The 15,571-nt window shown below is 35.1% G+C and overlaps 1 protein-coding gene across 7 annotated transcripts in view; it reads left to right on the top strand.

Annotated features, from left to right (window-relative positions):
• PPFIA2 (PTPRF interacting protein alpha 2) overlaps positions 1-15,571 on the top strand; it is a 347,812-nt gene that overhangs the window by 306,505 nt on the left and 25,736 nt on the right. For all 7 annotated transcript variants that reach the window (XM_064450229.1, XM_064450234.1, XM_064450219.1 and 4 more), the window contains one exon: positions 3,769-3,862. In XM_064450229.1, the coding sequence (XP_064306299.1) occupies positions 3,769-3,862 (94 nt within the window). The remainder of the gene's footprint in view (positions 1-3,768; positions 3,863-15,571) is intronic.

Below are 15,571 nucleotides of genomic sequence, written 5' to 3'. Positions count from 1 at the left end.
AAAAGCTAAATTGATATTAAAGCATGGCCTTATCACAACTAACAAACCCATCACTAAGATCGTACAGAATAAAATAAGGCAATATTAAGGTCAAAGTATCAGAGTAAAATCAAATAACTGAGCATTCTCCATTTACACTCCAACCTTTCTCCTCTCTGCCTGTGAGAACCTTGTGTTCTTGAAAAAAAAAAAAAAAGTGATTTCTAATCGCATTTTAAATTCCCTTTTTTCTCACTATGGGAAGAATAAAACTGATTTATTCAATCTTTTTCATAGTTTAATGTATTTCAGAATCTATTAAATTAGTCTCTCAAATACACCTGCATGTCACCATCTGCACCGATGGAGAATTTTATAACTTTAGACTGCGTTATTAATTCACATTTACATTCCATAAAACCAGTTTTATTGATACTGTTGGATTATGCACAGTAATCTATGATTTCACAGTAACTCAGGAACATAGAGGACAAAGATGTAATAAATGCGGTCTTCCCTACAGTTCCTTGCGATGTGGAACAAAAATAAAATAACAACTTTAAAGATTGTCTCTGGGCAAAGTAATCTGGCAATAGATTAATTGCTTAATAATACTGCACATGATTAATAAGACATATGTATAATTGGATAAAGCCTATTTGTAGTTCCCAACAGTAGCTCATGAAATTGCAAAAAGATATTAGTGAAGATTTGCAATTAAATGACATTTTTGTGGCTTCCATCCTTTAGCTCAACAGCAAATATTTCAGTATCATGCACATTTTAATTAAGCAAACTAGGTTTAGAAGTATGTTTAAAATTTACAGTAGCACTTTGAACTGACAAAAAGGGAGGAGCACAATATTTTTAGAAATTGAAATAACATTAAACGGCTGAAGTATAAAGTTGCTTTCCTAATCTTAATTTCTAAGATATGAAAAGAAAAAAAATATTAAGTGGCAGTTTCATTCAATGGCAGTACTTTAAAGACAAAACAAAACTTAAAAGTAGCAATCATGGTAGTACTTGAATCCATTCCGTGATGGGTACATTATCTGTGCAGCTATAGAATTAATAGTTCTATTTATATTAAGATACTATATCACGGAGATCTAGATAGAAAGTCCTGTCATCACTGCACTGCAGTATATTTGCATTGTTTTCATAACCTAAACATATAATGCAAAACAATAAAAGAATCTCATTTAATTTCTTGCTTAAATTAAATATTCTAATTTTTATAGATATATCTTACATTTTTGAATATGGAAAACATCTTTTCTTCAGTAGCACATCACATACTGAGAGGTAGTAAAAGTAATTTTGAGCTTCAGAGAAATTAATTTGCTTTCTTATAAGCATATTTGCCCTTGCACACAATTATGCTTAAAGGAGCACTTTAAAAGTTCACATCAATGCAGAGGATATTAGGGATCCCAGTGATATTATACATTATAATTACACATAGTACATCTGTAACTAATTCTATAATACCTCTAAAATCACATGTAATATATGCTTGTATTTAGAAGCAATATTGGAACCTCCCAAGTTTTGTCACTAACTTCAGCAGAGCCAGGCTATCACCCAAAAGATTTCTTGGCTCTGTGTTCCCTGCAAAACTCTCAAATTATTAGTTTTCAACTGCTAAACTTGCCAGAGTTCCGTTATTTTATAGTTTGCTACTTTTTTAACTCTGCTAAACCATTTCTGTTATTGTTCAAAGGCAGATTCATGCCTTAGGAGATCTTTCCTAGAATCAAGATTCAAGATTTCTAGATTCTTCAAGATTTCTTTTAATTATTGGAGAAGGGAAAAGGAATGTTACAGTGAGCAGGAGTGCCCTTTATTTCTTTTTCTGTTTATTTGATTGATTTTAAACTTATCCACTCGTCTCTCAGTGGGGAATACCACACTAGACATTTACATATTCTTCCCGTCCTACATTTTAAATATTTTAGTCCCTAAAACAAACAATATGTTATAGGGATTTTTAGCCCTGCCCAGACAAGCTGATCTCTATGGTGTGTGCAAAGGTCAGCTTGCTAGGAAACATTTGTTGTGGCCGTCTGCATCCCTAAGATACTGACAGGCACAATCGCTACATCCAATACAATGTACGCTGGGTTATTCAGAGAGTCAGATGTGTCTGTCTTCTGGCGAAGTCAGTTATGCCAAGAACACTTTCCAATCTATGAAAAACCCTCATTGCACTGCACTCATACCATCTCTATCTGATGTACTGTGAGCTGCTCTCTCGGCAAGCTGTGATATATTATACAGCAGTTTTCTAATTTAAAAACTTACTCCAGAGTCAGCAAGAAACATTTCATGAGAGATTCTGTAAGACTTTGAAAGACAGATGAAGTAAAGCAAAGTATACATTCATGTTTTCTGCATTTGTGATTGGAGGCATCCTTCTCATCATGAGACTTGCAGAACTAATGTCCTCTTTAATAAAGAAAAATTCTGTCTAGGCAAGCAGGAGTGTTAAAACTACACCTGCTTTGAAATAACATCTTTTCTAAGTTAACATAATAAAAATGATAGAGCAGTAGCTTTTGTTCTCACTTGATTGAGGAGCATGTAAATGTGACTTGTAAAAGGCTGTGATACTATTTCACTATATAACATTTAGGCTTTATTTTATGGTTAAAATCAATTAATAAGAATAGAAATATTTAAATTCATACTCTGCTTTCTTAATTATGCCAGTGTCCACTCTACAATTGTTCACCATCCATTAGCTGAGAAATAAGAAGTTGCTGTTGCCAAATGGAGTCAAGCACCAACATTTACCATACTGCTGTCTTCCTTCTTATGCCAGTTACACACCTTCTGAATAGCAGCACAGGCAGAAAGCAGCCTTCAAAGAAGTGCTGCAGCCTCTCTGCACACGTACATGTGCAAATGAGGACAGCATGGAGCCAGAGCCAGGAGACTGCACTGACAGCTCCGTGAGCAGGTCCCTTCTTCCTTGAATCCAGGCAACGATAAAAAAGTCAGAGCATCTTTCCACTTCGGCACCAGGAAAGTCACATTAGTGGACATATTGTATGATCAGCGTGGATCATAAAATACCAGTCGTGTCCTTACTTTATAATATGATTTTATTTAGGTCTGGGTGTCCTGACTTACTGCAAGCTTTCCTTGGCACCCTATGCAAGTAACTCAAATTCCCATGACTCTGTGACTTTGACAGGAATTAGGTGCCTATGAGGCACCTCCAGGGAGACCTAGGAGGATTTTTACCTCTCTGACAGATTCTTTGTGTCATCTGTGGCTTGGGAGTTTGCAGGGATAATGACATCAAAGACTCTAAGACTATGACAGCAAAACGAAGACTTTAGTATTACAACATTAAGTGATGCTGTATTATGTCAATAATAATGAGGCAGTTCTTGAGATGGCACTTGCTTTTGTACATTTCCCAACTAAGATTAAAAAATGGTGAGGGCATTGCTTACTTAGGACCATGAGACTGAACCTTAGGAGGCAAAGAAAAACAGGCAAAGGAGATCAGGGTGCTTTTCTCATACATTACTGCTAAACACAAGGAAGAGAAACCAATTCTTCCCTCTACTTCCACTCTTTTCCATGTAGTAAACACTTGCCAGAATTTACTTCTGTAGGTGATAGATGTTCTTCACAAACACCAGATGTCATGGCTTAAGGAAACAAACATAGGTGATGATGAGGGGTGGGAGGGGGATTGAAGGGTTGAGAAGGAAAACAACTGGGAAAGAGCTATGGGAAAATACGGTGGGGTTGTTTTGGCTTGTTTTCCAGGAGGTTACATGGAAACTGAGGCAGCAGCTCAGGAATCTCTGGGATTAGGCAAACTTGGAACCCAAGCAGAAAAGGACCGAAGACTAAAGAAAAAGTGAGTACCTTTTTCATGTGAGTTTCATTGGCTCAAACTTGATTCAAATGTCAGGTTTTGTGTTGGTTTTACTCAGACATGTAATAAGAAGCTAGACCATCTACTATGCCAGTTTACCACTTAGTGTGTTTTTGTTCCACTGTAAAAGTTTTAAAAGCTGCATACAAAATATAGAGAAAAATATTTAGAGTCTGTCAATTGTACAATAGTGTTTCATTTGTGAAAGAACATAGGTTTATGAGAAAGAGACATTTTCTATTTCATATTGTCATTAATTCCATGCCGTTTGCCTTCTGTGCAATTCTTAAAAAATAGGCAGGCATTTAATGACTCACTAAGTAGATTTTTCAGAAGGAAAAAAAGAATTTTTTGCATTATCTATTGAATGCATGATTATTTCTGTCTATAAAAGTCAAAGGCTCCCCATAAACCCTAGCAGCTTCACTTTCTTTTTGCCTGTCAGCAAATGGCAACCTAGCTTTTTGTTCACATAAATTATATAACAATTTAATTCTGTCTTTGGTGCACCTCCTTATAAAATCAATACACTGACTCATAGCAGCTGCCAGAAGCTAAGGAGAACTATTAAAATAAAGCTACAAACACAGAAGAAACCTCTTGGCAGCATCACAGTTCCAGTGTAATTAGAGGGTGTCAGAAGAAAAAAATGGTACTTAAAAATGACTTTGCAAATTCATTCTGTAAACAGGTTTATTTTTTTATCCACAACCATTAACTGTAGTGCTATTATTTGAATTCTGAATGCCTCAATTTTTAAATTTCTAGGGTTTTCAGCTTTCTTTCAGTCTTTTAGTGCTCCTTTGCAAAGTTTCAGGAGAATTTGCAATTCTAATCCAAAGAATCTAGAGCTAATCTAGAGCTTCTCTTTAAACTTCTATGTAGAATATTTTTAATCACCACTTTCATATCAAGCTCTTGATGAAATATAACTTTAAATGTACACATCCATGTAATGTACAAATGTAAGTGTTCCATTTAAATCAGCCTCAATTTAGCAATTAGAGAAGCAGTCATTGTGCTAGCTGAGAGGGAAGAAACGTTTTAAATTCAATTAAACTCGCAATAACATTCACAGGGATATTGCAGTTGATGAGTCTTGTCCCTGTATTTCTTCTCTATACATTTTTGTCACTCATTAGTCATTTAGAAATATAGGGATGTAAAGAGTATATTACTATACTTTTTCACTAACTCTAGAAAGCATCTTTGACATGGTCATTTCCATTCATAAAGCATATCATGGAATTTTCAGCAGCCTACTTTTTGCAGTCCCTATTTATTTTCCAGCTCTGAGGACTGACGGTCCCACAGTATTGAAATCACTTTGAAGGGACGAATGTGTTCACTTTGTTCACTTTCTCATATGTTAGTTCCTTAAGCTGGATAAAATAACATAAGACTTGACACATACTACTGCATACATGACACGACTACTTCATATAAGAGAGTGCCTACTAAGTTTTGGGTCTGGAAATAGTAGGCGTACAGGGAATCTGTTGTTAGACTTCTGTCTAATCTCACACAATTAGACTTTTCCATGCTTTCTTCTTTTCAAGTCTTTCCTATTTCTTCTCCTGTGTCTGTCTGTCCTTGTTTCTTAATGGGTTAGATATAAAGAAAATGTTCTCTGCTGGAAGGAAAGGAATCTTTCCTTTGTGGCTATGACTATTCATGTAATATAAACCATATACTATTTATCCTATGTATATGTTATATACCTGTGTCATGAAGATTTTAAATTTCTTCCCTGTTCTTTTAGATTTGTCTGTCTTCACAGTTTCTTGCTTCGGAATCCTTACAACTACTTTTGAGATTTCTCTTAATTTACTGCCAGAGAAAGGTTAACATACATTGCTAGCTTATAAATACATATATATAATATAGTTGTAGAGGAACTTTAATATGGAAAAAATGCAGCATATTGTGTTAGAACTATACATGAGGTTCTACTGAATTATGATAATCATTCAGATGCCAATCTATCAATAGGGTGTAAGAGAATTAACCCTTGTAAAAAATGAAGTCATGTATTTGCATGTCTTACCTTAGAAAGTATTAACTTGAAACAGCCCAGAAAGTCATTTAAATGAAAAATTTGTCTCAGTAGGTCAGATTCCTTTCTGCCAACACTTGACAATGCATAACTCCCCCTGGAAGTAGAGCCTTAACAAAGATACGGTAGCTGCAAGATTACTGTTCTGGGTAATGCAAGTACTGCGTAACATTGAGGATAATAGTAATGTGTATGAGGTCCTTGTAAGAGGTAATAAGAGAAGTCTGAGAATCATTTGCCATCTTGCCATGTCATGATGTAGCAGTAAGATTTAAGTCCAAGCATTTGATTCCTTTTAACTGTCAAACAAAAGTGCCCTACAACCCCTGCAGAGGCAGCGAGCCCAGTCACTGGAACGGGGATAGCAGAGCACTTCACCTTGCAAGGATTTCTATGGCTAATTTAGATTTGGACATAAAACCCCAAGAGAACCAGGCCCACCAAAAGGATAGCTAAAGGGTAGACTAAAGCAGGGAAGCAATCCTTTGTATTACATTTCAGGTCTGGGAGAGCTTATGCTGCTTTGTCACTTCCTTAAAAAAAAACCAAACAACAACAAAACCACAAAAACAACCCACCCACCCCAACCCCCCCAAAAAACCTCAAAATGTTGATCCCAGAGCCAACTCGCTTTCTATGAAACAGGAATAATACCACACACTGAACTTTTGTTTCCCTGATACACATGTAAGTCAAGTCAAATGGCTTTCAGCCCTGTTAACAGCTCAGCAAACTTCTCTTTCAGTTCAATGGTAGTTCTGGTGCAGGAAAGAAAGGATTCTCCCCTTGATGTGAAACCAGAGGTCTGATTCATCACTGCGATCAAAACCTGAGTACTGTGAGCAGTACTGATGAGCTTCACCAGAGCTTGCAATTAGCTTTGCGTTAGTAAATGAAAATTGGATAGAAGTTACTATAAAAGTACGAATTCTTGTTAAAATGTTATCCATGGTATTTTTTTCAGTCAAATTAATTTCTTAGGTGAAAAATACCTTAAAATGCTAAAATTCTAATTTTGCATTTTTCAACGTATTCAACTTCATCAGTAATTCGGCAAGGACGCCCCTACCCCAGGGATGAAGAAGCACAATGTTTCAGATTGTCAGCTGCTGCAGCCAGTAGGTACTAATGATCCACCAGGTGTCCTGGCCACCTGCTCTCTGAGTAGCAAGCACGTGCGTTAGCCCTGCTCTGGCCTCGTGGAGTTACAAACACACTGCGGCACGTTATACTATTTTAGCACAATTTACATGCATAGTAATAGATTACTGAATAATACATTTCACTCTGAAAAGTTTCATGAGAGGATATGATAATTCTGGAGACCAATTCTCTTTCTGGTGATTATAGTGTCATTAACCTAAATTTCAAAGTTTTCCTGCTTCTTGCTTAGAAGATGCTATTTAGATGTAAAATTTCTTTCAGTTTCAATTGACTACTTAGGCATCATTAAAATGTAATTAACAGTTTGTCTCAATGATATGCCAGACATTTATAAAGCTCAAACAAGACTCCCTATTCATCCAACATTTGGTTATTACAGTAGATTTATTAGGAACAAGTCTTTCTCCTGAGGCATCAAAGAGAAATTAAGGAAGCTGTGTAGAATTTTTTAATTAGACCCAACATGTTCCTAAAATCATCTGAAAAGATGAATTTAAGTTGCCCGAATCATCCATAGATGTTTACTCTCGGACATAAAATATATGACAGCTATAGTTAATTTTAAAACTTTTTAAGTCTTACTATTTGTGAATTGAGCATGCAGTCCTAGAAAACAAAAAAATGAATGTCAGGTATTTAGAACGTTTATGGTGTTATTCCATTATTGGATGAAAACAAGTGATGTTGGGGTGTGACAAAGAATAATGCATTGCATTTTTATTATTTAAGCTAACCTTTATATTCCACTTCACTTGTTCTGCACAAAAACTGTTAATATTTTCTATTTAATTTCTTCTTCCTTTTATCTGACTCTCAGAGCCTGTTTGCCTAATGAGTAACTTCTTCAATAACTTCAGAGTTTAGGACTAAAAGCATTAATGGTGCTGATACCCTCTATGTCACCATTACATTCAAGTCCCTTAATGATTCAAATAATTTGCATTCATCTAAATCATAAAGTTTATTTGGTTAAGATATGCTTTCCAGAAGGCACCCATCACTGAAATGACAAATGGAGATTTTCTCTTAGTACTTTTTTTTCTAGTGAGTAATCAGTCTCACTGTGAAAAATATCTACCTAATTTCCAATTCTGAATTTTGTAGGTACTTTTTCTCCGTGACTGTGTATACACTATCCCAGCTGTTCATAACATTATCCTTTGTGGGTGTTTTTGCACCAAATAATATGACTGTGCATGATACTTGGCCTTGGCATTCACTCAGGGTTGTGATGATAGCCCAAGCTGATACTCAGTGTAGGAAGTTTCAGGTCAGTCCAGTTTCTGTCAGAACTCATAAAGGTTCGTGGAGGGTTCGGTTTCAGGCATAGTGCCATCTGGGACAGCAGAAGTTGATCAGTGTGTGTCCCACAAGACAATTCATACCTCAAATGAGAGTAAATAATGCTGTGTCTAAAATCAAATAATCTGTATCCCCCGTAAAAAGATATACCCCCACTGAGCTCACCTCAGGTAGCAAATTAAGGCACGTAAGAGAAGCTGTATAAATGTTTTACTGTCCTTTTCACTAAAATACCATATGATGAACCCTTCATAAAATTCTTATTTAACAATTAACTCAGCCAAACTTGAAATATTGTCAACAAATAGAGCCATGTTTGCTTCCCTTTTTACTATAACTACCATACTGAGGATCAGTTAGATTCTCTTTGTCCACAGTTTTGCTCACGGGTGATGTCAAATCGTCCTTACCCAAAAGCCTTCTGGTGGCAAATAAAGCTCTAGAGAGTCTTGCTTTGTCTTTCAAAGTGCAGTATAGCTCTGAGTGGCAGTAATATATATCCTTTTCAAATGTATTATTTGATTTGATCTGTAACAACATGCACCGTTGCAGCAAGTATCTGCCCGAAGAAGGAAGCATGCCCAAGACAGGCAAGACATATATGTCTTCTATGTTGCATAAATGTATGTAATGATTGGCCATAATCACTGATATTTCACAGAACGTGTTTATTTCATCCTGTGCAAGACACCAACATAAGGCAAGGTTTGAGAGACGTTTAAGTGCCATGTAGTCCTAGGTTGCCACATGGAGGTGGATTTGACCTTGTGCGTGCTGCTAGTACAGATTGAGATTGGCCTATGCAATCCCAAACAGAGATTATGTAAATGAAAAAAAGTTTGCATGCAAGTCAGCTAGCCTGGATCACACTGACAGGATTCCAGCCCAAAGCTGAAAAATTCCCCAGTTATTTAATATGAGCATTTAAATAACAGTCATTACTTACCTCATAGCTGATGAAATAACTGCACTGTGTCATAATGGTGTCACTCCTAGTCATCTGGTAGTGTTAGGACGAGTCAAGAGCAGAGCTTTAGCTTCATTTTTTTTCTTCAATTTTGTTTGATTTGACTCTGGACAAGAATCTAATCATTCCACATTTCCAAAACAAGCTTAAGATGTAAGGTTTATATTTTCCAAGGAAAATCAAAGTAAACCATTCTTTCCTTGGTACTTGCTTTGGGGAGATTTATTCAGAATCACAGAACGGTAGGGGTTGGAAGGGACCTCTGGAGATCATCTTGTCCAACCCCCCTGCTTGAGCAGGCACGCCCAGAGCAGGGGGCACAGGAACGCGTCCAGGTGGGTTTTGACTGTCTCCAGGAAAGGAGACTCCACAGCCTCTCTGGGCAGCCTGTGCCCCTGCTCTGGCACCCTCACAGGAAAGATGTTTTTTTTCATATTTAAGTGAAACTGCCTGTGTTCCAACTTGTGCCCATACAGAATCATGGAATAAATAATAAATACTCCACAGATACAGGTTTTTATTTGCCAGATATAGTCTCCTGCTTTCAAGTAGCTTGCAGAATAGCCTTGATATGCCAGGACACATACATGCTTACATATATGAATAAAGACTTGTAAAATCAAGACCTAAGTAATTCTCATATGTAAAATTATGGTGTAAAAAGAAATTCTTAGTATTCACAGCCTTTTAATTAATCTTGCAGAGATGATTGCAATGCTGTTAAGTCTCAGCTGACTACAGTGATGCACATATTAAACAACAGTATCTTCCATATGAACAGAAGAGCATGTTGTATTAATTGACTCTTCCTTTCTACCTAGAAAAAAAAAAGAATGGTAGATGTTGATAAGTCCCTTTGATAAATTTGACAAATTCCTGATAATGCTTCTGTCCTTTTCTTTTATCGGTTTTCATTTGTATATATCCTTCAAAAATTGGGAGATGATAGAAGTCACAAAAAATAGGCCTCATGTTGTGGTAATCCACATTTAAATAAAATCAGTAAAAGAAAACAGAACACTGGCACTTCCATTTTTTATGGGCAAGTCTAAGTTTTAGATCCCTGGCAACAGGTTGCTTGAAAAAATGTCTAGGCAGACCTTTTTGTGGAATAAGAGTTTGAAACGCTATAGTTATCATTTAGTTGCTTTTGAATCCACACAATGCAGTGTGTGTAACTGCAATTAGAATTTGACATAGTGTTTGTGACTACAGATAATCTCTGTCCTCTGCAGTATACAAATAGCTGTTTCTAATGATTTTCTTAATTACACACATTTTGAAAAAATTAATCCAATTGGATTAATTAAGGTCTTTTTCTGTGCCATCAGTCTAATGTTCCTGTATACTTAATGCTAATTAAACACCATTATATCCTAAACATACATAATTTTTTTTTATAGTAGTTCTTAAGAATCCAACACCTTTTTTTCCCCCAATCTTTTATTTACTGAATCTTTAGGAAAATTCAAGTTTTGCATTTAATTTCTTCCCTTCCTACCTCATCTCCAAGAAACTACCTGACGTTGTTAGTAGTTTCCAGACTTCAGTTCTTCCTCCCTTTCTAGGGAACGATACGGTGTTCAGTAGCTATTATATTCTATTTTCTCATTCCAGTGGAGGAAGGAGAGGTGTTCCACGTTCTGATATGCAGTTTAGGATTGTCTGCTGCATCCACCATGGTTTTCTCTTGACTGGATCAGTGTCTAATCCTTGAGTCATACACAGAGGATAATTTTCTTTTTAAACTTAATTCCTTTTGCAAACATTTTTAACACTTACTGGAAGACCCTTTCAAATCATTAGTCAGTCAAAGCTTTTGCAATGTTAAAAATGGGTCTTGCTATTACATCAGATACTCGGAACCTTTTTAGCATTACAAATGTGAGGATATATGGGTATTTATCTTGTAGAGGATTATTAAGCCTTATTCAGATTATTCTGGAATGAAAAATTGATGCAACATATTTTACTCTATATCTAACTCATATATTTTTAAAATCTTGTATTTGTAAAATAATATTTTTATCCTTTGCCAAGGTTTTTTTTTTTTATTTTTTTCCTCATTAAAGATAAGGCTATTTGTGTCAACAAGTTGCAAGTTTTTAATCAAACAAAAACAGAACAAAGCCCCAGCCCCTGCCTTATCTACACATATAGGCCTATCTAGTGCAATTTGGGATTTCTGGATAGATATAAGCTTCTACCCTCATGCATGCAGCTGGCTCTCTAAATGATGATCTCCAGCAGATGCAAATATCCTGTCAGATTAACTGTAGAATTAGGGTTTAAGGGAAGAATGGATAAAGCACAGCAAAGGAATGAAATTCTGCATAACTGTTAGTTTAATATATGTCTAAGGGAAATTGTGTTCTTCCAGTAAAATGGTGATTAAATGCTTGTCTTATGAAAAGGTAAAAGCTGGAATTTAAAGATCCAATTTTTTTCTGCTTTATTTTTATTATTCTGTGGACAAGATGCTCAGGAAGTGAAGGAATGTCCCTTGATTCTCTGCTTCTATAGTGGGGGAGACTGGAATGGCCTTCAGGTCCCGTAAGTTATCCCCAAGCGACTGCAAACTGCCAGCTCATTAAAGCTGCCAGAAAATTACTCGCATTCCAGTTAATCCCCCTGTTTATTTCTCTTTACCCATACCCAAAGGAGTATTCAGAGGAAGAAGTGGGAGTTCTGGTTCAATAGGCTCTGGAAGGTCCAAAATTAAAAACTTTTCTAGCAAAGGTGTTCAAGTCAGTCTTTACAGTTAGCTCAGTACATATGAGCACAAAGGAGATTTTAGCCCCAAAATCACAAATGCCTATTCAATTTGAATGGTACTTCCATCAGATTTGGCAATTGTTTGACTAAATCTTCAGTCTTTTATTTATATTGCATGCCTTTGTTGACCTTCCTTTCCTTAATTTTCCTTTTGTATGTGTATAAATTTGTCATTTGTTTCCATCTACTTTTCTGTATTGCACTTTCTTTCCTCTCTCCCAGCTGTTCTGCTGATCTCACACACATGAAAACAAGATTTAAGATCTTGAAACCAGCCCCCTCCTGAACTCACTGAAATGTCTGCAACCTCTTCTTAATTAATCAGAGCACAGGCTTTTCACCCCAAAGTTTTCTATAGTTATATCTACCAAAAATTTAGTATCTTGGTAAATCATTTGTTAATAGAAATAGAGTTTTCTGAGATGTCTGGGTTTCATTCAGGCATATAATTTTCTTTTTATGGTGGCAATTAAAGGATGCTGAAGAACGTTTATTATCAGCAATGGCATCCTGCTTTCTCCTACAGATACTGTTACCAATTATATTGGCAAGAATAGGTTACCTAGAGGGCAAAACGCTCATACCAGTATTGCTACTAATTTAGTATTAGTATGACTGCTCAAATTAAAACACTGAATGGCATGAATAACCATTACCACTGTTAGTCACCTATGTGCATGAAATCTGCATATTTAAAAAAAAAAAGCCGCCATAAAACCCCAAATCTAGATCATTTATGATTACTCTAAGATATTTTGCTAAAATATTAGTAAAGTGCTCATAGAAAAGCAAACCTTGGTTTGCAGTCCACTCAATTTTACTGTGTCTCTATGGTAATTGGCTTAAACCCACAGGTTTGGGATTCTCAGGATTTTTGGTGTTACACAAAAATCATTATGAAATTATTCAAATCTGTGCAAAATGCTTTGATTTGAAAATCTTTTCCACGTTCGCTATGTTTAAAGATCTTTGGCACAGATATGTATTGTAGATGGTAGATAAGCTCTGCTGAGTGGTACTTAATAAATAGCTAATATCAGTTTAATGAAAATCTCATTTTGAAAGATGCATCTGTTCTTCACAAGAGCATTGAACTTCTTTAAAGCATTCAAAGACCATTTAGAAAAATTTCCATAATTATAATGGTGGTATTGTTTTATCTATCATATGATATTTTTTTTTATGGACTACTATATGTTCATTAACATTTATGTGCTTTTTTTTCCCATTCATCTCTCTCCATCTCATGAAAAGCATATCTGGGTAAGTTAAAGCACCATGGCTGCTGAATATGTTGATTTTCAGCACCATGTTTATTTTCTATGTTTTATTCTTATTTCTTTTTGTTTTTCTGTGAACCTTATGTAACAAATCCATGCAGAAAACTGACCCAAATGAAAACTTCCAAAGTATTCAAAATAATGGTAAACATCAAAAGCATACACAAATTAAGGTCAGGATTTGCTCCTGCAGGGATTAACATAACGGATTAACTACTTGGAGATATCTAGTGTCAATTTTTTTAAACAAACATGGTTTGGGTGGTCTAAAGCCCAGAATCACAAAGACATTTGAAAGTTTAAGTCAGTGAAAAAATTGAGAGAGTGAAGGCCTGGATTGACAAATGCTGTTAAGGCATAAATTCTTTTTAATTAAATCACAGAGGACTCAAACTTGTAAACACTCTAGTAATCCAGAGTACACAATTTCTTGTTTTCTGTTTGAGCCTTCATGCTGTGCAGTAGTACAACAATATTTCATTTGTGCATATAATTTTACTATTTTCTTTTTCACCAGTTCATTTTTTTTTTATATTTGGGTGTTGTTTTTTTTCTTTTAATTGTTAACCTGATATCAACTTTAAACTCTTTATCCCCTCTTCGATCTATTGTACAAATGTTTTTTTTTTCTTGAATAATTTCTGGAATTTAGGGAAAAAAATTCATCTATTGAAAGCATCAATGAGCTAAAACTTTCTAAAGGTGGAAGGATAAAATCAGCTTGAAGAGAACAGGGACTACCACAATAGGTTAGAATACGTCATGATGAAATGGCTTTATGAAAATAGATTTGAAAACATTTAACCAACGTGGGAGCTTCAGGGGCCTCAACTGTAGTACAGTACAGAAAAGATTGCAAGGTCATATATTACACAAGTCTCTTCATTTCACAGGTTTTTTATTATTTTTTATAATAGCAGCTCTCTGCAGCTCTGGTTTGTTAGTGTCTATATAGAGCATTCCTGAACATGCTTCGCTTAGCTTAATACAGGTCTTCAGAAAAAAGAATGCTGCCCTTCAGTTTGCATACACTTAAAATATACACCTATACAGAATAATTACATCATTGTTACATCTGCTTTGCTAATCTGATTTATCTGGGACGCTGTTCAATTTAAAGTTATACTTCCTTGCTTTATAGATTTTAAAAAACTTTTAATTATTAATTGCATCTTGATTTCTGTGTTTGTCATTCTGTCCTGAAAACTCCTTCAAGTTGAATACAAAACATTTTGTAAAAAATGGAAATTTAATTTTGCCCATTGTTCTCAGTCTGACTACAGTATCAAGTACCAAAAAGGAGAAGGAAGGAGGACTTCAAATTATTTAAAATCTGGGTCACTTAAGTGCCAAAGTTGAAACAAGATCTTACCCAGTGTTTAATTAGTGCAGTCTTTAAGTCGGATGGATCCTTTCAGATTAAATTAAATCAGCATTATATTGCAATATCAAGTATGAGCTTCTTTCCTTTTTTTTTCCCTACTTTAAAAACATTTATTGTCTTGCAAGAAATAAATAGATTAAATTTAACTTATTTTTATTAGGTGTTTAATATCATTATTAATTTGTACAAATTCAACTACCTTATTTTGTCATACAACGACCTCAGCTACAGGATTCTAGCCTATCTTAAATATTTAGCAAATAATGATAGAAAAGATAAAATACAAATCCAGCGTAATTCCTCAGAAATCTTTTCTCCTGAATTTTGCAGTCTTTGAATATATGTTAGCTCCTGAGAGGCAGATGTGTTGAATCTTAACTTGAAATCATAGGGTTACTTAGACAAATATAGCGTATTTGACCTATTGTTTCTTTCCATTTCTCGTATAGAAACCAATCATGTATAATATTTTCTTGTAAACTAAACATTTTAGTATTGGTGATAATAATAATCATGATAACAATCAGAGGATCTGCTAGGGAAACACTCTCATCTGTTATCTTTATGAGAAAATATAAGTAAAGGCCATTTCACAGAATTTAAATTACGCATTAGCAAAAATTTTTAAATAAATTCTGCTTGTATTTTACAAACATGATTTGTCTCTTGACTTCACTGTGCCTTCTTTTCATCTCACATTTATGATTACACTTTAAATAAGAGACATTATAATGTGCACAATATAGTGTACCTGAGGACTTTT

Source organism: Phalacrocorax carbo, chromosome 1 (genome assembly GCF_963921805.1).
Source record: "Phalacrocorax carbo chromosome 1, bPhaCar2.1, whole genome shotgun sequence".
Taxonomy (NCBI): Eukaryota; Metazoa; Chordata; class Aves; order Suliformes; family Phalacrocoracidae; genus Phalacrocorax; species Phalacrocorax carbo.
The sequence above is the reverse complement of the archived record's forward strand: the minus strand, read 5'-3'. Positions and strand labels throughout refer to the sequence as shown.